At 43.0% G+C, this 24,932-nt stretch overlaps 2 protein-coding genes across 6 annotated transcripts in view; one reads left to right on the top strand and one right to left on the bottom strand.

Annotated features, from left to right (window-relative positions):
- Window positions 1–1,368, bottom strand: part of SDHA (succinate dehydrogenase complex flavoprotein subunit A) — a 29,141-nt gene extending 27,773 nt beyond the window's left edge. Inside the window, exon 1 of one of the 2 annotated variants that reach the window (XM_073332604.2) lies at window positions 1,241–1,368. In XM_073332604.2, the coding sequence (XP_073188705.1) occupies window positions 1,241–1,309 (69 nt within the window). In that variant the 5' untranslated portion in view covers window positions 1,310–1,368. The remainder of the gene's footprint in view (window positions 1–1,240) is intronic. The other variant, XM_073332602.1, reaches the window with a different exon arrangement.
- CCDC127 (coiled-coil domain containing 127) lies at window positions 1,353–24,932 on the top strand. 4 transcript variants are annotated; one of them, XM_073332611.2, is made up of 5 exons: window positions 1,353–1,566; window positions 3,497–3,581; window positions 4,441–4,512; window positions 9,339–9,467; window positions 18,633–24,932. In XM_073332611.2, exons 4-5 carry the CDS (start codon window positions 9,347–9,349, stop codon window positions 19,301–19,303), a joined length of 792 nt encoding a protein of 263 aa, XP_073188712.1. In that variant the 5' UTR covers window positions 1,353–1,566; window positions 3,497–3,581; window positions 4,441–4,512; window positions 9,339–9,346; the 3' UTR covers window positions 19,304–24,932. The 4 variants fall into 4 exon arrangements, with proteins under 4 accessions (XP_073188712.1, XP_073188710.1, XP_073188711.1 ...); XM_073332609.2 differs by lacking the exon at window positions 4,441–4,512 and having other exon boundaries at window positions 1,356–1,566; XM_073332610.2 differs by lacking the exons at window positions 3,497–3,581; window positions 4,441–4,512 and having other exon boundaries at window positions 1,357–1,566.

Here is a 24,932-nt window from a genome sequence, read left to right as displayed (position 1 = left end):
AATTTCAGTGTGACAATGGAGTAAAATAAGACAAGGACTAGCTCACTGCAGGTGGAGGAAAGAAAGTGAGGGGGGAATGAAAAGCATAAAATGTACTGTGCATCCCAGATCCCCTGAAACTATCTGTTTTCATATATAATTCCTTGCTTTATCGGCTCATAGTCCATTTATTAACAACCCCACTCCAAACACTTTAAATGTATGTAACTTTCAAATATTTGTTTATAGCAAAATACTATTAATTCATTTAAAGCAACGGATGAGATACTCCGTACTCCAATAAAACCTCAGACACGTTGCCTTGTTGTTTAATAAAACACCAGGCTATTTAAAAGAGCCAGGCCACGTTGGCCTCCTTGAGAATACTGGAGTTTCTTTGAAAGCCTTTCTACTAACATGCTATCGTGACTACTGTATTCCTCTACCCACTTTTTTAATAAGGCTGCTAAAAAAAGACACTGCTTCTCAAGAACTAAATTCCTGCCACTGAATCCCTGGTACCTGAGGTCAAATCCCAAAAAGATACTACAGAAGCAGATTGTACAGGCCTTTGAAATTAAGACCCTTAGAGGTGTCACTTGTCTACCTGCTAAAACAGAGGCAAAGGAGGTAGAGGGGAGGCAGCAGGGACCAGTGGACAGGACACCACACTGCGGGCTGCCAGGGCTGGGTTCCCTACCAGGCTCTGCCTCCCACCAGCTGGGTGACCTTGGGCAAGTCACTTCACCCCTCAGAGCCTCGCTTTTCTCCCCCACCCCTTTCTCCATCTCGTTCGCGTCTACTGAGACTGGCGGCGAACAGAGGGGTGGGGGGGCAGCCAATGCCAGAGACTGCTGGGCCGGCCCCTCTCGCTGCAAGGGCACCCGGAGGGGGAACGGGGCTGGGGAGGAGGGAGCTTTAACATCAGGTCTGATCTTCAGGCTAGGCGAGCTCAGGCACGAGGCTCGTACGGCAGCCCCCGCCCCAGCAGCACAGCCACGGCGGAGGAGGAGCCGAGCCGGCGTCTGTTGCCCGGAGGGGAGGGGGGAGCTGCAGGGGGGGGGCCGGGGGAGCTGCAGGGGGGGGGCCGGGGCAGCGCGCGGCTCCCCCCGCCGCCACGTGCGCGCGCGCGCGCTAGGCGAGCGGGTTAGACCCGTCTGAGAGGCCCCCTCGGGCTGACCAGCTCCCACGCAGGGAGACGCCGATCCAACACCCCGCCCTTCTGCAGGGGCCGGCTGCCCGTGAGGCTGGGCGCACTCACCGCTCCCGCTGGGGGTCGGAACAGCCGCTTCGCTAACCCCCGCGACGCCGCGCCAGCAGACGCCGCCATTTCGCCCTGCCAGCAGAGTCGGTCACTTCCTGCGCATGCGCTGGGGCGGGGCTGGCCGCGCAGTTACCGGAGCGAGCCTCCGGGAGAGACCAACTGCCGGGGGAGGATAGTGTGACGGGCGACCAGGCTCCCGCGGCTGTTGCTCCCTTTCCCCCTCCCGTTCCAATGGGCTGGTCCGGGGAGGTGGGGGCTGGACCCGCTGGCGGCGGGTAAGTGGCGGCGGCGGCTACTCGGCTGGGCCTGGCGGGGTCTGTGCGGTGAGTCTCCTCGTCCGCGGCCGGGGCGCTCACGGGGTTGTCCCCAGGCGCGCGGGGGCGGGAGGCGCTGCTGAGTTTCCAGGCCGCGCCTCCAGCGCGTGGGGGCGGGGGCGGGAGCGCCCGGGGCTGTCCAGGGGTCGCAGGACCCCGCGCGCGGATCGGCCTGGCCGTGGTGGGCCTCTGAGCGCGCGGCCTGTTCAGCCCCGTCACTGGACCTGGACCCGGACCGTTCTGCGCCCCCAAACTCTGTGCGCACAATATTTTAAAATTCTGCAAATTTTATTTACCAAATAAACGTGGGGGCTCCAGTGTGGCACTGGGAAGCACGGGCCACTGGCTGCACGGAGGTGGGAGATCACTGTGCAGCTCCCCCTCTAGATAGCTGCACGCAAAGCTAACACAACACAAGGACCGGGCCTGGCCCAGAAACACCCCAGGTCCCTACTCCTCCATGCCAGGTGGAGGCAGGCAGGATCCAAGCGTGGAGGCCCTGGGAGGGGGGGGGGATACAGGTGTGGGTTGAGAGGGGTTCTGGGTGAGGTAATCTGGGTGCGGGCGGCTCAGTGGGCGATCCGGGTGCAGGGGGGATCTGGCTATACAGGGTCTTGTTGTGGGGGATCTGGGTGCAATGGAAATGGGACTCTGCAGGGGGATCCGGCTGAAGGTGGTTGGGGCTTGGTAGGGTGGGAATCCAGGTGGCTTGGTAGGGTGGCTCATTGGGGTGGTCCAGGTTTAAGGGGGGGGATTCTGGGGGTGGGGTGAGGGTCTGGGTACAGGGGGCTTGGGCAGATGGGAGAGCAGCTCCCTGTACAGGGATCCCTCCCCCTGCAGCTGAGGAGTGATGGGAAAGGTGGGAGATTCTTTCAACTGGGGGAGAAATCTGGGGGGTGGGTCTGACCCGGCCCCGGATGCCATGCTAGCAGCTGACCCTGGTGCAGGGTAGGTGCCACCAACCAGGTCTTCCCCAGTCCTGACCTCTGCCCCACAGTGATTTACCTCTCTGCTGACTGTCCTGGGCACCCGAAACATACTGCTTGAAACTGTCACGTGACCACTCTTGTGGCTTCCCTTTGCTTTCCTGTCAGAAAGTCATTTTTCTGCAGGGGACACAAATTCTGCACATGTGCAGTGGCGCAGGATTCCCCCAGGAGTAACCAAGGGATGTAGGCGGCACAGTGGTTGCCAGCCTCTGAGCACATGTACAGGATCAGGCCCTGTGTGTGAGATAGGCCAGCGAACGCCAAAAGGCAAATCTTCTCCCTGTTCATGAATTGGTCGGGAATTTAGGTGAGAGCCCAGACAGCTGCGCACAAGTGGAGAGGCTGAAATTTAGATGCGGAGGGGAACTTTTACCCTGAAAACTTAAAGTGTGGAGGGTGGTCTGGGTTTGCAGTGATGGGGCCAAATCAGTACCTAGATAGCCCACAGGTATTTTAACACAATAAACAAATGCTTATACTCGGGGGGGGGGGGGGTGAATGTGAGGAGAGGTCCTAAATCCATCTACCCAACTCTGTTATCCCTGCCCAGTGCTAGAGAGACAGCCCTCAAACTCCGATGTACTAAAGTCTTGCATACATGAGTTGCACCATAATAGACTTTGATTTGGAAAACCAAAATTATAGTTGCTTGCAGCGGGGTTTTTTGCTCCTTTCATTTCTGTAAAGAGGAATTTGTTGTAGAATCAGACCCTACTCCATATCATGGGACAGGTCTGAAATATCTGAAAGACTGACTGACTTGTTGGTCTGAAGCTCTAAGAAAGGTAGTACCATCTCTGTCAAGACCGGCAAAACCTGTTCTATACTTCTATCTTATCAGAGAGATCTGATTTCGCCAATTATCACTTTAAATAAAGACGAAATGTTCGTATTTAAAAATCCTAATCTCTCAAATTAACTGGTTACTAAAGCAATCATTTTATTTTTAGGTCTAAAATGACTTTAATAAAGAAGCTGCAGTGTCCTATTTTCTAGGCAAGTGGCTAAGTTGTACCTAAGTCTGTTAAATTGATGGTAAGTAAATCTCAAAGTTCTGGGGTATTTTTCGTTTTTTTCTTGATATACCACAGGAGTCAACAACCTTTCAGAAGTGGTGGGCTGAGTCTTCATTTATTCACTTTAATTTAAGGTTTCGCGTGCCAGTAATACATTTTAACGTTTTTTAGAAGGTCTCTCTCTATAAGTCTGTATATTATATAACTAAACTATTGTCTTATGTAAAGTAAACAAGATTTTCAAAATGTTTAAGAAGCTTCATTTAAAATTAAATTAAAATGCTGATCTTACGCCGCTGGCCCGCTCAGCCCGCTGCCAGCCTGGGGTTCCGAACGTTCATCTGGGCTAGCAGCGGGCTGAGCGGGGCCGGAGGCTGGGACCCGGCAGGCAGCAGCGTGCCATTACAAATCAGCTCGCATGCCGTCGGTTACTGACCCCTGATATACTATAATGCTAAAGTTCTTCCTTGTAAAGATTTTTCGGCATCATGATTATTTAACATAACAAAACGTTGCTGGTATTTAAAAGTTGGCTGGTGCCAACACTTTTAGCCAAGTTCACTTTCCATTTTAAGTAGGAAATGTAGAATACTTTTAAATATAGTTGTGTTGTAAGTATGGCATTTTAGAGGTGCTGAATGGCAGAAAAAATATTCTACAACCAATAGAACTTCTCTTTAAAAAAATCTAATCTTTTAGAACAGTCCTTCAACATGAAGAATATTTGCTTTTCCTGAAGTAATAAAAAATATGAACATATATTTGATAACTGAGTTGTGGTGTAAACACTTGCTTAAAGACATTTTAAAGCCCCTGAAACTCTGAAGATATTTTTTTTTTAAACATGATTTTTTTTATTTTATTTTATTTTTTTTAAGAAGTACTTGTTTTGGCATCTTTACAAGAGAGGACAACGACTCATCATATTTGTGTAATACGCAGGAGTGGAGGTGGGTAACTGCACAGCTTCTTTTATCAGATATGGACATTGGCAGTCCAGTTCTCAGTGGACATACAATCTAAAATTTGTTGTCAGTATGGGCTGTGGGACAGGATGATCATTTTGTTGTGTTTGTACAGCACCTAATACAGTGGGGTCCAGGACTAGGGCTCCTAGGTGCTATAGTAATACACATACAGTACAGACCCATTTACGTACGGCTGTCGGGAGTCAAGCCATCATGACCACGTGTTAACGGACTGCGGGTTAAGAGGGCCATGCTGAAAAAAGTGTTTATGATTCACTTAGAAAAAAACGCTGTTGTTTTCTGCTCTTTCTGGCTCGCGTTTTTTTTCTTTCTTATGAAGTCTGTCTTTCGCCAAAGATGAATGATTTCGATATTTTCTGCATTTTGCTCCTCCGTAAATCTTACAACAGTTTCTACAGCAATAAGGGCTTCTGTGAGCGAAATTTTGACATTTTCAACGACATTGTCGTCGTCATTGTCATTTAGGCCTGCATTATTAGAATTCTCGCCATCACTTTCGCAGTCCGATGTAGCCTTGCAGCCCGTTAATATTTCTTCCTCGGACAGAAATTCTGAAGTCGGGCAATCTTCATCCATCTCCAGCCACCGGGTAATGATTTCCAGCGATGTATCCAAACTAAAATCTTTTATCATTTGAAAGAGAAGTTTACCTTTATCCTCTTTTGTCTGTGTGCGTGTTTGTAGGACGTCTTCTTCCGAAAATCCTTCAAAGTCTGGCTCTGAATCAGTGCCACTGCTGGAGTTTTCCGAGTCTGAGCCGTCTTTGACAGAAAAGGCATCACCGAAAGCCTTCATCCAGCAGTTTTCAATGGACTTTTGTTTTATTCCGTCCCAAGCTTTTTTATCTAAATAAATAATTTCCTTCATGTTTAACTGTTTCAGGAGTTCGGAAATGCCTGAAGACGTGCATGACACGATCGCCAAAATCATCTCCCACTAATAACTGTTCTTAAAATTCTGAATAATGCCCTGGTCTAAAGGTTGAATTTTTGATGTTGTGTTGAATGGTAGGTATAGCACTTGAATTTTTCCATCGCTCGATACCAGTGATTCAGCTGGAGGATGGGCTGGACAATTGTCAAGTAGCAAAAGTGCTTTGGCTTCGAGTTTCTTTGACCACAGAAGCTTACAAACAGCTGGAACAAAGTTATTGTGGAACCAGTCGTCGAAAATGTCTCGTCATCCAAGCATTTTTGCTGTTAGCGTATATTACTGGCAGTTTGGCTCTGTTGAGGTGATTAAAAGCAGCGAGGCTTATGAAAGCGGCCAACGAGAAGAGGGGCAAGCTTATGGCTGACCATCTTATTACTACAAAAAAGAAGAGTCACACAATCTTTTTAAATCCAGTTGTTTTCTGTGTCTCGTAATTAAAGGCTAAAGTCTTATCAGGTAGCAGTTTTGAAAATAAAGCTGTTTCATCACAATTATAAAGTTGTTCAGCGTGGTAGTCTTCATTTTGTAAAATAGATTTTAACTCGGTGGGAAATGCATTCGCGGCCAATTCATCGGCTGATCGGCTTTCTCCATAAATCGATACCTGCGCTATGCCATGACGCTTTTTAAAATGACTTATAAACCCCTTGCTGGCTTGGAATGATTCATCCCCCATTAAATTTCCAAATTTTGTCTCTTGGGCTTGAAGAATTAGCCCACTTAAGCGGCATTCCTTTCAGCCTTTTCTGAGCAAACCACGTGTGCATGGCTTTATCTATTGTGGGTTTTGCTGAATAGCGCACATGTTTTCGTTTAAGACCCATGGCAGAATCGATATTTTGTACAAAGCCATTCAGTTTAGATTCGTTTTTTAGCCATCCTCGGAGAGTAGATTCGGCAATCCCAATATTTTTTGAAACTTTGGCCTGGGTTTCTCCACTATTTACTCCATCTGTTGCAGCTAGCTTTTCTTCTACAGTGTAGGAACTCTGACGCTTGCCCTCTGCCATTATATTAGGCCTACAGTTAAAATTTTCTAATGTAGTATATATATTATATATCTGTCTAGCATGACAATGTCTAAGCGTGCGTGTTACGTCTTTACCAATATCGATAAAGACGTACAACACGTTTCTGCTCTGCACTTCCTGTCGATTTCTATGTCAGTGAGTTAATGAGTAAATCTGTAGCTCAACGTAGCAAGTTCCTGTATCGCATATTAATGAGTCTCGCGTGTTAAATAGGTAGCACTGGGAGGCATGGCGCTACCGTGCTTTAAGCGGATTCGCATGTAAACAGGTCTGTACTGTAATACCGTTGTGATCCATGTTGACAATCTTCACAGAAATACATAGGTCTGAAATAGCATGGAGATGAACTTCTCTTTTCCCTTGATAATTCTGTACAATGTAATGGCCAAATTGGGTCAGTGGTGGGGAGTGGGGGGAGGAGCTCACATGCCAGTACCCACGACTCACCTGTTCCACGGATGAACAAAGGACTTGCCTGTCTATTTGACTCCCACTAAGACCACATCTTTCACAAGCAGTAAATTAACGGTCTTCCGCTGTATAAGCAATTCCTTCCACACTATTCTACTTTAAATTGTATTTCATGTTGTACCAGGAAACTCTCTGGGCCGATTCATGGAGCACTGCAGATGCAGCGGGTAGGATCTTATTGCTCCACAACCCCTTTTTTGTTTGGCTGATTAAAAGAGTGGTGTTGCAATGGAGAGCCAAATGCAGCCCTGTTTTAAATAAGTTTACCAATAGACAATTTTTTTTTTCTTTGTAGCTAATTATTCCTGGAATACACATCTTACTTTCAACACTCTTAAAGGAAGAATCAGCTTTGTGTTTTTTGAAGGGAGGGTGGGTGGATAGTTGAAACTTTTGGTCTTACAAGAAGAAAGCAACTCAAAACTAACCAATAACCCAGTTTGTTTTCCACCTAAAGGCAACTCTTATAACATCTGGATTTATGCTTTTACTTTTATTTATATGACTATAGTATGACAGGGTTCCCGGGTGCAGCCTGAACTATGGGACTGCTGAGCTTCCCTCCCCCCCCCCCCCCCCCCCCAACTGGGCTCCTTCTCACACTGTGATGATGTTGGCAAGCTAAAACCTGTGGCAGGCACTGCACTTACCCTTCACAGACACAACCAATCGAGTTACATGAATGCTCCCACTCACTCATGAACCAACAACAGAGAGGCTCCAGCCAGTTCCCCCCAGCTTCCCAGCCTTGTACCCCAGAACTGTACCGCCTTGCCCTGGTTAGAAGCCTGACCAGTGTAAGTTCATTACCAAGTCCACCCCTCCCTCAATGTAGAGAGGACATACACTAGCCATTGTAAACTGAGCTGAGATTTCCCAAACACTTCAGCTAAAATACACTGTTTTAGATAAAATATAAAACAGATTTACTAATTACAGAAAGATAGATTTTAAGTGATTATAAGTAATAAGCCTAGAGATCAAAGTTGGTTACCTAAGGAATAAAATAAATTCACAGTCTTAAGTTCTATAAAGTAAATGGGGTTGGAATCAAGCAGTGCCTCATCCTGAGAGATGGTACAAACAAGTCTGGAAACTTCAATACACAGGCTGGAACTCTCCTCCAGCCTGGGACCACCCTCCTGCTTTTAAAGTCTTTGTCCTCCGGACGTGTTTCCAGATGTTGAGTTGTGCGGGGAGTGAGGCCAAGTCATGATGTCACTTCCCCTTCTTTTATAGTTTCTTCCAGCTTGTTGGAAAGTTCTGTGCTTGTGACTGGGGGTCCACCCTCATTGGTCAATCATTCTCCATTACCTACGATGCTCTTTCTCAGAAGTCTTCTGGGATGGTAACTGGGAGTGTAGATTCTCTTTAATGGGCCATCAGCTTGTCTGGCTACTTCATTGCTTTACCTGAAAGACTGGTTGTGGGTGTTCCCAACCTCAAACATATTTCACACGTGCACACACACACACACCAAAACTTCATAACCTCACATACAATAATAGCACATACAATCCAACAGGATATCAATGTTCAACAGATCAAGACTTTTAAAATGATTCCTCACAAGACATACTTTGTACAAAACATATCATAATTATGTGATGGTGAATATGCAGGTTCTAGGGTGCTGCTTTGAGGTAGAGAGTGCCAAACATAGTGTCCAGAGACCACCAGTAGGACTGAGGCTTCATTATTTTAGTTGTCTACTCCAAAGCACAACAAAAGACATTTTCAAGTTTTTAAAAATTACTAAAGTGCCGGTTATCTCCACCTGCTCACCATCTTAGGCATCATTAATTGGTGGGGTTTTTATATGTGTTACAGCAGCAATGGGACTCAAAGAACAGGTACTGGCCTTATGGATTAGTTATTGTACTTGTTTCCATGCTTGAGGAGTGAAATTGGCTTTCTGAGGTGCTAGGCCCTTTGTCTACTGACTGGAAGTAATTTCATTAGCAAAGAATAGATAGATTAAGATTAATACCAAAAGAGTTCATTGTGATATCTAGTCTGATCACCAGTATGCATAACACAGGTAATAGAATGCTCAGTGGTTATGCACGGAGTCCAATAGCTTGTGTTGAAGTAGACTATACTGTAAAGACTCCAAGTGATGGAGAATGTACCACTTCCCTGGCAATCTGTTTCAGTGGTTAATTACCCTTACAGTTAAAAATCTATCTCTTTAGTTCCAGTTTGATCCAGAATCTGAAATAGAAATCCTGAACCAAGTATTAGGTATGGTTTTAATAGGTGCACATGTCCATGTTACCTACTGCTATCAGCACCCTCCCCTAATCATTGGTACCACTGACATGACTTTTTTTTCCCCCTGTGAATCTAAAGGTGTCTCCATGAATAATTTAAATGATCCTCCAAACTGGAATATCCAGCCTAATCCAAGGGAAAATGGTGGTGATGGAAACAAATGGAATTATGCTTTGTTGGTTCCAATGCTGGGATTGGCTGCATTTCGTAAGTAATATTTTTATTAATTATATGTTTCTTATCAGGCCCAGCATTCTAGTGGAAATACAATGTGTTGCCATGTGTGGGGGGTCAGAACTGGCTGCTGAGTTCTCTGGACCAAAAGGTTCATGCAGCAATACACTGCTCCAGCAACCCCTCTTCTGTCCAGCTGTTTGAAATGGCATTTCCACAATCCAGTGGAAAGCCAAATGCAGCCATCCTTACTAGCTGGAGGAGGGTCATCTCAGAGCCTTTGAAGGAAGAGGAGAGAATTGGGTGAGTAACCATATTTGGGAGGGAATGTATGTTTAGGAGGACTGGTATGTGCAGGTAAAGGAAGGCTAATACATAAAAATACTAGTACACACATTTGTCTACACAAGCTAATTTACCTTTGTTCTTTTTTTGGGAAAAAAATTGTAGGCTGGTAGTCTTTCCCTTTCCCTCACTCATCCTTTCTACTCCTCCATAGTTTGCCTCTTTTCAGGGAAGTGGAAAGTTTTGTGTTTAAGGCACGTGAGTTGGAGGAAGGAGACCTGTGTTCTGCCATAGACTGAGTAACCCTGGGCAAGTCATTTAACCTCACTGTTCCTCATTATTATCAGATAACACACTGAAATACTGTTAAGAGGCTCTAATAGAGATGAGGACACCATTGTGTTAGTTGCATTGCAATTTCACATGAAGACGTAGTCCGTTCCCCAAAGTGTTTATAGTCTAAGGACTTTGTCCAAAACCCCTTAAGCCAGTGGCTCTCAAACTTATTTGGTCAGGCCTCCCTTCTTTGTATCTGTAGTATTTTCCGCCCCCTCTCCCACCCTCTACCCCAGGATATATATCTCCACCAGCTCTGAAGGCAGAGTGGAGAGTAGCAGCCGCTGGCTGGGTGCTCAGCTCTGAAAGCAGCACAGTGCCAGCAACAGTACAGAAGTAAAGGTGCCAACGTGAAAAGTGATATTTGTCACTATCACTTTTCACAGCAGACTTAGTGCCCCATTGCCACCCTTACTTCTGCACTGCTTACGCCTAGGGGGATTCTGCACAGAAGTTATGTCTCCCACAGATTTCTTTGCTCCCCTCCAGAAAAATGGCTTTCTGATGGGGAAGCCACAAGAGCAGTCGTGTGACCCTTCCCAGAAGTATGTTTTGGGTGCCCAGGGCAGCTGGCAGAGAGGTAAATCACTGTGGGGTGGGGGATGGGACTGGGGGGAAGACCCACCTGGTGGCTCCTACTCTGCACTGGGCTCAGCTGCTAGTCCGGGCTGGGTTGGGGAGGACAGGACTTCCTCTTTCCCTGCATGGCATCCAGGGCTGGGTCAGACCTACCCCCCAGGTTTCTCCCCTGTCTGTAGGAAGCTGTGCAAAACCCACCCACAAGCACTTCCTGCACCCATCGCTCCGCAACTGCAGGGGAGGGATTCCTATATAGAGAGCTGCTTCCCCCATCCGCCCAACCCTCATGTATCCAGAACCCCTCATACCCAGACCCTCACCCTACCCCACACCCAGAACCCCCCCGACGAGCCCCTTTCCCCTACACCTGGACCACCCCAGTGAGCCACCCACACCTGGATTCCCACCCTACTGAGCCCCAACCAGCTACACCTGGATCCCCACCCCACTCAACCCCACTTCCCCAGCATCTGGACCCCTCCACACCCAGACCCCCCCCCTTTCGATCTCTATCTCCCCCACACCCAGATCCCCCTGCTGAGCCCCAACCACCTTCACCTGGACCCCACTGCAGAGTCCCATTACCATTGCACCCAGAACCCTCCAACAAGCCTCTGTGCATCCAGATCCCCCACACACACCTGGATCCCCCACTGAGCCGCCCGTACCCAGATTGTCCCACTGAGAACCCTCTCAACCCACACCTGCAACCCCCCACACTTGGATCCTGCCTTGCTGAGCCTGCCTGCCTGCCCCCACCTGTGCACTTGGAGCAGAGGGGGAGGGCCCTGGGGTGTTTCTGGGGGCAGGCCCTGTACTTGCGTTGTATCAGGATTGGGTGCAGCCTCAGTGCTGAGAGTGCAAAGTGATCTCTCATCTCTATGCAGCCAATGGCCCGTGCTCCCCAATGCCATGCCTCCACATTTATTTGACAAATATAATTTGCAGAATTTTAAAATATTGTGTGCAGAATTTTTAATTTTTTGGCGCAGAATGCCCTCTGAGTTACTGTTGCTTCCACTCTGGGGCTGACAGCCAGAGCCTCACCGCCTCCAGTTGAGGAATTGGATGGGAGAAGGAGATCCTGAACTTGGGCTGCCTGGCAGTAAGGGGGTGGGGAGGGAGGAGAGCCCAAGCCCAGGTGGCAAAGCTCCCTTTATCCCTGCCTCCTGGGCGTGCACAAGCCCAGGCACCTGGGTCTGACAGCCAGAGCTCTTCCAAAAAAAAAAAAGGCATACAGCTCACGCCTCCTTTAGAAGCCTGCCCCATAGTTTGAGAACCACTGCCTTAAGCCATTGGATATGGGCTAGAAGTGACATGAATGGTAGGAAAAGAGGAATATAATTAAAATTGTTATTTATAAATACTGTGTTTATACATTTGTATTCTTTAAAGTCTATTACCAGTTGTCCCGTAACCTAGCCATTGTTAACTAGCAGTTTTCGTCTAGGCATTGCCGCAGAGGTGAGCCTTGAGGAAGGATTTGAAATAGGACAGCTTAGTAACCCCTAAGGATCAGTTCAGGAAGGATGTTCCATGCATAAGATGGTGTGGAGCTGTCTGTCTGTATAAGAACTGAGTGAGGAGGTTTGAGATATTGGTGAAGTGGATGATGTGTAGGGGAGCCATGTTATAACATTTTTATCTTGTGCTTCAGACTATTTGAGTCGAATGTGATAGTGCCGAGAAACCCAAATCAGAGATGGGGAGCCTCATTGTGTTAGACACATACACAATGCTATACCCTGCCCAAGCAGTTTGACTGTAAAACTTATTTACCTGTGGTGAACAGCACTTATCTTGGATGTTTTCAGAATGCATAAAACTACAATGTGAAAAATTATCTAATAAATTGCTCTGTTTGTGGAAAACTTCAGTCTCTTGCTGTATAAGAGTTCTAAGCAGCCCTGTACAGTAATTCACATTTGGGGACAGACCCTGCATTCTTTGAGTACTGTATTGCTTGACTGAGTGGTGGTTTTGAGTGCTTAAGGAATGCAGGATTATTCCCTACATGCTTAAAAATAACTGCTTTCTTTTTGGCTCTGTAAATTGATCAGAATAAGGACAATAAATAGCTCAAAATACTCTTATATTCCCTCAAAGGTAATCTGTCATAGGTACACATATTATAGAAATGTTTCCTGTGCCCCAAAGTGTCTGTTAATGATGATCTTACTGTTGAGGATACTGTGCTTTAATGAGTGTTGTAGAGACTATAAGTTACTGTAAGTAATGGTACCAGAGTTTTCAAAATGTGTGCTATTTATATACTATGGATTTTAGGTGTATGTACCTTGTAAAGAAAGGATTTAAAAAAAGAAATCCTGGATATTAAAGTAATATGAGCCTGAAACTGGAGTGTGCAGCTATCAGACTTAGAGCCTATGGCTAGAAAGCTCTTCCTGGATCATCTAATCCATCCTCTTATATCTAAGATAATACTACGTCACAGAGGTTGTGTGATGCTCAAGTTCTTCAATATTTGTATTGTGATATGAGATCCTGTTGTGGAAAGTTACAGGCAGAGTATTAAGGCAATTTTTCCCCTCAGTTCCTTGGCAGTCAGGGTTGCAAGTGGAATTTAACCAATATTTTAGTAAGCTCCATTCTGCAAGTGCACCATGCTGATGGAGCAGCATGTGACACATTAGCAAGGTGCCAACAAGCTGGGGGGGAACCCACAAAAGGTGGAGCTAGTATGTCCATGGACTGGCTCTAAAGATATGTTATATTACTTTCAATAGCGTGGTTGTACTGTTTCAGATAACTCACTGAAGAAGGGAGACAATGTTCTATAGCTAGCCTGCCGAGAATACTGTATGCAGCCCAGTTAGCAGGGAAGGAATTGCAAAAAGCTAAAAAATTAGACTTGTGCCTTTTCTGTCTTTTGATGTATGAAGAAGGGCTGAGGTCCCCTGCCACCCCAAGCAAATTGTTAATGTTAGAAATTCAAGGCCTGTCTAGGCTGGAAGTCCCTCTTGTGAAGACTAGAAAATTAGTGAAATGGTGATAGTGAAAATTTAGCAAGTGAAATGACTCAGACTTTTTAAAAACTTTTGTTTTTAACACCATCTTAACTGCAGTAACTAATAGCATAAATAAAGGAAAATTTTGTTAACATTCAGTACATTAATCCTTAAGGTGTTAAAACTTAGAATAAATATCCTTGGTACGTCCTTGAGATTCTCCAGGGCTAATAAGACTTGATGCTCCTGATATTTCTAAGGTTAAAAAAAGTTAAAGCTGTCTTTAGTTTCTAAAGGAAAAAAACCTTACATTTTTTTAATGCATCAGAAGGAAGCAAAACAGGGCAAATTCCCTTAAGAAAGGGAAGTCACCTTTGCAAGTCACCTTTATTAAATAATCTCTGAAAAGGCAGGTAGAGAAATTTCTAAACTGTTTATTCTGGACCTCTGCCCAACAACGATCATAAGTTAGAATAGTGCAGGGGTTCCCAAACTTGGTTCACGGCTTGTTCAGGGTAAGCCCCGCGAGAGGCTTTGTTTACCTGAGCATCCACAGGTACGTCCACTCACAGCTCCCAGTGGCCACGGTTTGCCATTCCCGGCCAGTGGGAGCTGTGGGAAGCGGGGCAGGCCAGGCCACCGCTTTCTGCAGCTCCCGTTGGCCAGGATCAGTGAACCGTGGCCACTGAGAGCTGCGAGCGACCATACCTGTGGACACTCAGGTAAACAAAGTGTCTTGTGGCCCGCCAGAGGCTTACCCTGAACAAGCCGCGAACCAAGTTTGGGAACCCCTGGAATAATGTGATATAAATCTTTCTTTTGTTTTAAACAAACTTTGAGTACGTGTAACTTAACCTTATTTTAAGCTATAAGAGTGTAGCATGACAATAATTGCTGAACCTGAAAAAAAGCTATCTCCTTACACTTCCCGAAACAGACAATATTTTTATGGATCCCTTTTATTCATTGACCCAAAACATCATCTTTTTAAGACTAGCCATATTACTTACTCTAAAAGAAAAGGAATACTTGTGGCACCTTAGAGACTAACCAATTTATTTGAGCATAAGCTTTCGTGAGCTACAGCTCACTTCATCAGATGCATCCGATGAAGTGAGCTATAGTTCACGAAAGCTTATGCTCAAATAAATTGGTTAGTCTCTAAGGTGCCACAAGTAGTCCTTTTCTTTTTGCGAATACAGACTAACACGGCTGTATTAGGCTCAGAGAAACCTAAGCAAGAAAGGTGAATGGACATCATAATAGCAGATGAAGTTCAGTGTAACTATATGCCGAGTAGTGAACACTGGGGAGAAAAATTTAGATTACTCATACCCCTTAAAGGGTTCAAAATTAACTGTATTAGCTCCGGAAAAGGACTTTGGTGTCTCTGTAGGCAGGTCAATTAAGACCTCTGTTCAGTGCATAACTGTGGTCAAAAAAGTAAACAAGATATTAGGACACATAAGAAATGGGATGGTGAATAATATGCAGAATATTATAATGTCATTATACAAATCATTGATGTGGCTTCACCTAGAATATTGTGTGCAGTACTCCATCTCAAAAAGATTATTGCAAAATTAGATATAGTTCAAGGAAGGGCAGTGAGAATGATTAAGGGCATGGAAAAGCTCCTAGGAAGAGAGATTGAAAAGATTGGGATTAGAAAGAGGATGAATAACAGGTGATACGATAAAAATATGTCAAGTAATGAATGGCATAGATCAAGAAGTTCTGTTCTCCCTGTATCATAACTCAAGAACAAGAAGACATTAAAAGGTGGCAAATTCAAACTTATAAAAAAAGCTTCCTGTGACAATGAGTTCCACCTTTTAATTACCAATGTATGTGGAAGTCAGTATGATCAAGAATTTAACAAGATTCAAAAAGGAATTGGACATTTACATGGACATAAAGAATATCCAGTGTTATAAATCATGCTAACAAATCTTTTAGAGAACAGGATGATACCTAATGTTGGGAGAAGATTATTCCATATGTTTTCCTTGTGGGGTTCTTACACCTTCCTCTGAAACTTCTGGTGCTGGACAGTGTTGGAGACAAGATACAGGACGAGATGGGTTTCGGGTCTGATCCAATATGGTAACTCCTATGTTCCTAATTGTGCTGTGCAAGTAGCTCCCATCAAAATCAATGGGACTTCTGCATGTGGACCCCTTGGAAGATTGGACCTTGTGCTATTTTTTATGGGTTAATCAGTCTAGTGGAATTATGTTTGATCTCTGATATCTGAGATAATACTTCTGATGATCAGAATTCTAATACTGAAGAACAGTTGACCCATGAACTTTCTGAGGGGAGAACTATAAATTTTCAGCATAGCATGATTGTCTCAGGCTGAACAATAAAAAGGCATGTCCTCAAAATGTGAACAGAAAGTTATTTTGCCTTTGAGTCTATTTCAGTGTGACCATAAAAGCAGGAGTACATACTCACAGCCTCATATATTGATTCAGATGTTCCTCTGTTCTGCCTCAAATTCATTGCAAAGCAAAGGATCATAAAAATAAAAGAAAGTGGCTGTACTTGCCTCTTCCAGGAATGACTATCAGAACAGCCTCTTTCCAGGGCTCTCAGCTGTCCTGTGGAAATGGTATTGTTTATACACTTCTCCTGTTTACCATCATGCCTTGACAGAACTCAGGACTACTGCTGTGATGATAGGTGTCTCGTCCTGCCCCCATCTCCAGAGTCAGAGAGAGAGAGAGAGATGAGGTCTGTAACCACCAAGACCCAAACTGATACCTCACACTGAGAGGCAAAGAAAGTTTTTTTTACTCACAAAACTCCAACCTCAGGCTCTGAAGTTAGGGGCCACAGAACAGCTTTTCTATAAACCCTAAACTGCTTCCTCAACATCACTTCCTTCCCCCACGTACGCTGAGAAGCATATATGTTTTAGGTGACAAATCTGAGGAACTGTCTCAGATTAAGATATCAGAGGAGGTTTTGGAACAAACTGATAAATTAAACAATACGAAGTCACCAGGACCAGATGGTATTCATCCAAGTTATGAAGGAACTCAAATATGAAATTGCAGAACTTACTGTGGTATGTAACACATCACTTAAATCAGACTCTGTACCAGATGACTGGAGGATAGCTAATGTAAGGCCAATTTTTCCAAAAAAAAAAAAAAAATGCCTCTAGAGGTGATCTTGGCAATTACAGGCTGGTAAGACTAACTTCAGTATCAGGCAAATTGGTTGAAACTATAGTAAAGAACAGAATTGTCAGACACATAGATGAATATAATATGTTGGGGAAGAATCAACATGGCAATCATACCTTATCAATCTATTTGAGGGTGTCAACAAGCATGTAAACAAGGGTGATCCAGTTGATATAGTGTACATGGACTTTCAGAAAGCCTTTGACAAGGTCCCACACCAAAAGCTCTTAAGCAAAGTAAAGCAGTCTTGGGATAAGAGGGAAGGTCCTCTTATGGATCTGTAACTGTCTAAAAGATAGGAAAGAAAGAGTAGGAATAAATGATCAGTTTTCACAATGGAAAAAGGTAAATAGTGAGGTCTTCCAAGGATTTGTACTGGGACCAGTTCTGTTCAACGTATTCATAAATGATCTGGAAAATTTGATGCCCAGTCATCCAGTTTTGTGAGATCCCTTTGCAACTCTTTGCAATCAGCTTTGGACTTAACTAATTTGAGTAATTTTGTATCGTCTGCAAGTTTAGCCATCTCACTGTTTACCCCTTTTTCCAGATAAAACTTGCAGGATAAACTTGCAGATGATACAAAATTACTCAAGATAGTTAAGTCCAAAGCTGACTGCAAAGAGTTGCTAAGGGATCTCACAAAACTGGATGACTGGATATCAAAATGGTAGATGAAATTCAGTGTTGATAAATGTGAAGTACTGCACATTGGACAACATAATCCCAGCTATACAGACAAAATGATGGGGATGTAAATTAGCTGCTACCACTCAAGAAAGATAGTTCCCTGAAAACGCCTGCTCTGGGTGCAGCAGCAGTGGAAAAAAAGCTAGCAATGTTAGGAATCGTTAGGCAATGGATAGATAATGAGACTGTAAAAATCATAATGCCACTATATAAATCCATGGTACACCCACACGTTGAATACTGCGTGCGGTTCTGGTCGCCCAATCTCAAAAAAGAGATATTAGAATTAGGAAAAGCACAGAGAAGGACAGCAAAAGTGATGCATATGGAACAACTTCCATGTGAGGAGAGATTGAAAAGACTGGGATTGTTCAGTTTAAAAAAGAGATGACTCGGGGATATGATCGAGGTCTATAAAATCATGAATGGTGTGGAAAAAGTGAATAAGGAAGTGTTATTTATCCGTTCACATAACACAAGAACCAGAGTCACCCAATGAAATTAATAGGAGGCAGGTTTAAAATAAACATAAGGAAGTACTTCTTCACACAACTCACACTCCACCTGCGGAACTTGTTGCCAGGGGATGTTGTGAAGGCAAAAAGTGTGGCTGGGTTCAAAAAAGAATTAGAAAAATTCTTGGAGGAAAGATCCATCAATAACTATTGCCCAAGATGGTCAGGGACACAATCCCATGGTCTCAGTGTACCTAAACCTTTGACTGTCAGAAGATGGGATTGGGCAACAGGGGATGGATCACTCGATAAATTGCTCTGTTCTGTTCATTCCCCCTGAAACATCTGGCACCAGCCACTGTCAGAAAACTGGGCAAGATGGACCATTGGCCTGACCCAGTATGGCCATTCTTACGTTTTAAAAATGTAGATGTATAGATTTTAAGGCCAGAAGAGAACATTCTGATAATCAAGTCTGATCTCCTCTATAACATAGACCATACAACTTCTCAGTTTTGTGGGACATCTGAACTGAAGTGAATTTCACCCTTTGTGTCTTTGGGGAGAAAAAAATAAAGTTACTACTAAAAGTAGCAACAGAACTTCTTTGTGAAGTACTTCAATAATTTTGATTATCAATACTGTACATATTTTGTTTACATATGGAATTTGTTTTATGTATGACAGGTTGGATCTGGTCCAGAGAGTCTCAGAAAGAGATAGAAAAAGAAAAAAAAGAATATTACAGAAGACTAACATCTGTACAAAGAGATCTTGAATCAAAATATCGTGACACAATCACAGAAAATCGCCGCACAGTTGCTCACTTGGAGTTGGAGCTTGAAAAGGAACACAACAGAACCCTGAGTTATCGTGAAGCCCTAATCTCCCAGAGTCGAAAATTAGTAGAAGAAAGAAGAGTTCTAGAACAGGAACACGAAAAGTTGGAGCAAGAAAAGCAGGTTCTGCGGCGCTCAGGGGCAGCAGGTGCCTTGTACCAGAGTTGTCTTGCAAAAGAAGCACAATGGCAAAAGAGAGCTAATATTGTAATAAAAGAATTTGAAGAAGCACTTTTAGAAAGACAAGATATCTACTGCAGTTTTGTGCTGCCCAGAAACCAGCGACTAGAAATAGAGAAAAATTTGCTAGTTAGAGCTGCAACTGATCCTGTTGCTGTGGATATAGAAATGGAAAACGGTTTAAAAGATATTTTTAAGTATGATACATATTGTGGTAATGTGCTGAACACAAACAAGCGTCAAAATGGAAGACTAATGTGGCTTTATCTCAGATATTGGGAACTAACTGTTGAATTAAAAAAGTTCAAGAGGGTAGAGAAAGCCCTGTTGGAAAAATGATGTGTGGGGAAAGTAGTGGCATTTCATGTACTATGGCACATGTAATATATGATGACTCACTGGTATTCTAAAGATGCTAATTTCCTGTAGTACATTCATATATTTTCCCCCCTCCTCATTGCAGCCACATTTGCAGTACTCCCCATCCATGAAGGTGTCTCCACTATTGGTGCCTTTCCATTGATGGGCCAACAACAAATGCTCACTAGGCAGTGCAGTTTACCTTGAGACTGTGTCAACTGAAAGATACACTTTGTGTTCACAGCCAGGTTAGCAGAGAGTGCTCCCAACTCCTGATTTCCTGCATGGCAGTGCAACAAAACTCTCAGGAAAGTACTCGGAAGTGACTGTAACAGTGAGATTTCTTGTTATATTATTTAGATGTGAGATGCTTTCTCTGTACCAATGAAAAAAGTGTGGAATCATGTTTTCAAATTAGATTTGCATGGTCTTCCAAGCTTGATGTGCATACGTCACTTTACGCTACGTTATACAAAAAAATATTTGCTTGAAATACAAAGACAGGATGCTATTTAAAATAATACAGAACGAAAATAAAAACAAGGACTTTGATCTGCTGCTTACTGAAGTTAATAAAAATGAGGGCGTGATTGGTCTTAAATCAGGATTACATAAGAGTTGTAATCTAAAAGTTGCCACGTCAAGGGAATTCATACAATGGAAAAGTAAAACATTTAATCACTTATTTTTCCTTTGAGGTCTAGGTTACCAGATTGGACTTTGCCCACCTTGGTATTGCTGAAGGCCCTATTGCTTTGACTGACTGATCTCTAACGGGTTGATTATTTTAAGCCCATCTCTAGTAGACAGATATCCACATCATAAAAGCCATCATCACACACAGCAGAGATTTCAAGGATTGACTGGATGCAGAGACTAAACAATTCTCTTATCCTTACAAGTAGTCCCCCCAGATCAGGTGTGGGATTATATTACCTTGGCTTATGCACAGTGAGGAGTTGGGCAGGGAGTAAAACCATCACCTGAATTGATTTTGGGGAAGTAACTGAGCAAAAGAAATTCTCATGGAATTTTCCTCCTCAGCTTCCCTCATCTGGGTATTTCAGTCATGGGGTAATCAGCCCAGGATTCTGACCTAACTGTAGAATTAAACAGAAGAAATTATGTATTCACAGACAAATAAAAATAACAGCAGAGGAGTGCAGAAAATAAAATAATAAAGGCTTTCATTTTTCAAGTCTGTCCTGTTTAAAGTGCCTCTTGAAATGTTTGTTCTCTTCTGCAAAGGGAGAAAACATTAATCACTTACATAAAAAAGAGCAAAAGGAAAATGGATCTACAGTAACTGATAAGTAAAGTAACTGTATTTACATTGATTTTGTAGTGTTTATATCATTGTCAATTTCTATTAAATACTGTTTACATTGCAGCAAGATGAGCAATAACTGATTATTTCAGAATTAATTTTACTGATCTCTAGGACTAAATACATTATAGCATAATGTCTAACGTTAGGTAGAAAAAGAAATATGCTAAAGTGACAAACTTGGGCTAAATCTGACCCAAAATAAAGGTTTTGTAACAACTGTCATTTACAGAAACTAAGACCATATCCATGGATATTTTCCAAATGCCAGTGGTTCTGTCTGTGTTCTTATAACTGTGCACACCACTGTAATTTCTGGCTGCCTCCCAAGGGACAGAGCAAATACAAAAGGCTAATGCACTATACCGGGGTTTCCTTTGTACTTCCCCTGAGGTACTCAGGCAGTGGGTTTTTCATTTTTGTTTTAATTTGATTTGATTTTCTCCTATGGATTAACAGCATTGTGCTACTTCATAAGAACCTGAAAGTTAAACTACTAAAATCCAGAGTGGAAGTGATTTGGGCCTGCCTCAATCCTATATCAGGACCCACTATCCCAGACCCTTGCATCCACACAGAGCACAGGCTGAGGGATACACTCTAGTAGATCTCCATGTAGGACAGGGCCCAGGTCTTTTTTGTCAAATCTGAGATAAATACAAAGATGATAAATGAGCATCCATTTCTGTTTTGATAGACTGCCATTGGTTTGGCTTGGTGTACATAAAGAATGAAGACAGTCCACACCCTGAGGAGTTTAAAATTAAGTTAAAGAGTGAAGTGTCATTTTAAAAAAATTCTTTGTGTTTTAATAATAAGATGTTATTTGTAACTTAAGTAAGGATATCAGTTTTCAATATTTTTATCCTGTCAGTGACCCTTTTATTAATTGTAGGTATCTCTCCTCTTAAAGTTAAAAATAACCCTTTTTTGATAAAAATGAGAAATATACACCCAATACACACACTAAAGCTTTGTAAATTTGTTTTACCTCTGTGAAAAAGGCCAAAAATGTTTGTCATCTTGGTTTACATTTTTCTATAGTTTTATCACTGATACCAACTCAAAACCATTTACAAAGAGGACATAGAGCTGAGAGGGCAAATCATTTTTCAGTTTATATTAGTATTTAAATTGTGGCATTGTTTAATTTATTCGTAATACATTGATTACATCACAACATTGTATCAAAATGCCAGTTAGTAAAGTAGAGCTTTTTTTGTCAATACAAGATTCTTCATAGTTACATTTGTTTAACATTAGGCTAGTTAATGAAGGCATGACAGTGACTCAAAGGCGAAGTCCAAAAGCACATAATAGATTTAGGAGCACAAGTCCCACTGACTTTCAATGGGACTTGTGCTCCTAAATTTCTTAGGCACTTTTGTAACTCTCTCTCTCTCTCGCAATAGATAAGGTTGTGTTGGACGTTCCACTGTAAGCTTTATTTTGTCCCTGGCGCTTCAAATTTTGATCTGGGGAAGTAATTGATTTGCAATATAATGTAGGGTATAAGAAGATCTTTTTCAGAACATTTCATACTATGTCATACTACAGTTTTCAATTAACAGTTAAAAAAAATCAACATTTTGCTGCACTGTTTCATGGGGTTGTTTGTTTGTTTGCGGGGCAGTGGAGGGGTTGATCTCTTGATATAGGACAGGCTTTTATACTCCAAATTGACACTTGTATAGTTTGGTCTGAACTCTTGTGCACAGGATACTTTGAAAACCCTTTGGAATTTTTTTCTTTTAACAAAAAGAGAAGCAACAAATAATCATCACCAAATTGATCCCTGCCAATTTTATCCCTGCCAATAGATGACATTAGCTGGCATGAGAAAAACACTTCAGCCAGTCAGTTAGTGTATTTGTTACATAAATCCACTTGCCTACTACCATGCTCCCTCAAAGATCGCACACACCCGAGCTCCCTTCATGCTATCTCCAATACTCCTGACTCCTTCCTATGGATCCCCACATCACCCCAACCCACCCTCAGTGTTCAGAGGCTCCTTGGGGGCCCGCATTACCTCTGTGAGCCTAGTTAAGGTCAGACTCAGTGAGCCAAAACAGTCTAATTGGGAACTGACAAGCCTCTTTGCGGTGGCAGAGAGGGCTGCCAAATACTCTGTTCCTTGGCTCTCACCATGACCCATCCCACACAAAGTGCCCACAGCCTTTCAGCTCAGTCACACTCGCCCAATATACCAGTTCCTCTGTCTTCTTGCTGCCCTCTTTTGTATCTTGCCCTGTCCCTTCTTTGCCTGTCCCACAATGCCTCCTAACGCCTTTCCTCTCTCATGCAACCTAACTAGAGTGACCAGATCCTCTGAGTCTTCACCTCTAAGCTTCCCAGCTGTCCGTAGCTCCAGCACCACTCCATCATTTCCTCAGTATTCTGACAATTACATAACAGTAGCTAAACAAAGAGAAACTGTGAGAATAAGCTAATATGTGTATGTTGATTGCATACATCATAGAGATGCTGATTGCAGCTTCATTGATAAAGATGCATTGAGAGTTCCTTTGTAAGTCATGTTTTGACACACAGCCTACGCTCATCCATAAAACGTTATAGAAAGGAGCTATTACTGTGAAATATTGGAAATGAATCTAAGGGAGGAGCAGAATTTTTCTATTAAATTTGGTATCATAATTGTTAATGTAACCCTCACTTGTGATTTTTTGGGGGGGGGGGTTATTTTTAATGAATGAATTAATTGGTTCTTGTATTGCACTCAGCAGCCTTATCTGAAACTTAATAAGGTTTTATGTTTGGGGATATTTAGAGGATTTAGAGGTGAAGTTACTATCAACATTAGCCTAATCCTTCTGTATCCCTGTCATAGTTTCTGGACCAGTGTAGGTAGATTGAAACAAAGTGCCTGTGGGTGCGTGGTGGGCTAATATTTTACAATATATGATACAGAACACTCCACTGATTTCTAGAGGAAGTGCCCATGTAACTTAGAGCAGAATTTGGCCCAAAGAGTTCAGAGACCAGAATGCATCCATCATGTGCTGAAAGACAATGTCACTGAGTGTGCAGTCAGTACGATAGACTGAGGTATAGGGAGAGCCAGTGTAAACATACATCTTGTCATACGTGGTTGCTTGCTTAAAATGTGAATCATTATTTGTGATAGGTTAGTTATCTGTAAGTAAGACAATTAGCCACATTGTCAGGTAGATCAAGCTCAAAAGTGTCTGTTTCTTAAATATTAACGGAAATGTATTAAATAATGGGGGGAGGGAGGGGTTCTTTTCAGAGTTAAATGGAAAGTATATTGTTTGGGTTTAAATTCCTTCCGCAATCCTCTTTGTCGGGTGCTGTCTTCCCCTGCAGCATATATAGCTGTGATAAGTTTACAGTCAGAAACATTTCTTCACTTACTGTGTACATTACCATGCACACCTTTGATTTTGTATATACTCATTAAATAAAAATTAAAGGGATGGGCTGCAGCAAACAGGTTAGTCATCACCCACACAAATAGCCAAAAAAGACAGGCAGCCAGTAAACATGGTTTCTGAGGAAATTTGAGGATCTAATATTGGCAGGTGCCATCTCCACATTATCTGTCCTTGGAGATTTTCCAAAGTATTCGCTTTCATGAATCACTGAGTCTCTGAAAACAATCTATTTGTGCACCTCCTGGCTTCATATTTACCTATCAAAATAGGACGATAATTATGTCACAGGTAGCCTACTAACAGGTAACAAAAAAAAGTACTGCCCAATGCCACAACAGAAATTTGCATTGTATTATAATTAGAAAAATGTTAGTTTCCCATGTGTATACTGAAAATATACTCAATGTGTACAATGCTGTCCCAAACTTCTGCCTGTCTGGTACCTACCTGTGTGTGCATCTATTAAATGTAAATAAAGACTTGGAAAATAAAAACAGTTTATGTGCTTTTGATCAGAAGGGCACTGATGTACATTAAGGGCTGCATCCTAAAAGGTATCTCAAATGGGTCATTTTTAAGGGAATACCTTGCCAGGTTTGGTGGTGTTCTTGAGGACTGCAGTTGGCATTGGTCTCTATGATACACAAACCATAGGAGGGTGAAACCAGGTTAGAACTGCCAAACTGCAGGTTAGAACTGCCAAAGTTGAAGTTACATCTTCCATGCAATGAGTAGGAGTCAGTTGCAGAGGAGGATGCTAGAAATGGCTGGAACATTTTCAGCAAAATGGGTTTTGTTGAAAAATGCTGTTTTGTCTAAGCTAAAATGTTTCATGGAGATGTATTGATTTGATGGGAAGGTTTTT

This window comes from Lepidochelys kempii, chromosome 2 (genome assembly GCF_965140285.1).
Source record: "Lepidochelys kempii isolate rLepKem1 chromosome 2, rLepKem1.hap1, whole genome shotgun sequence".
NCBI classification, from domain to species: Eukaryota; Metazoa; Chordata; order Testudines; family Cheloniidae; genus Lepidochelys; species Lepidochelys kempii.
The sequence above is the reverse complement of the archived record's forward strand: the minus strand, read 5'-3'. Positions and strand labels throughout refer to the sequence as shown.

Coding starts and splice junctions, on each gene's coding strand:
- CCDC127 (XM_073332611.2), top strand. CDS start 9,347: ATGAATAATTTAAATGATCCTCCAAACTGGAATATCCAGCCTAATCCA. Junction 9,468..18,632: donor GCTGGGATTGGCTGCATTTC/GTAAGTAATATT, acceptor TATGTATGACAG/GTTGGATCTGGTCCAGAGAG.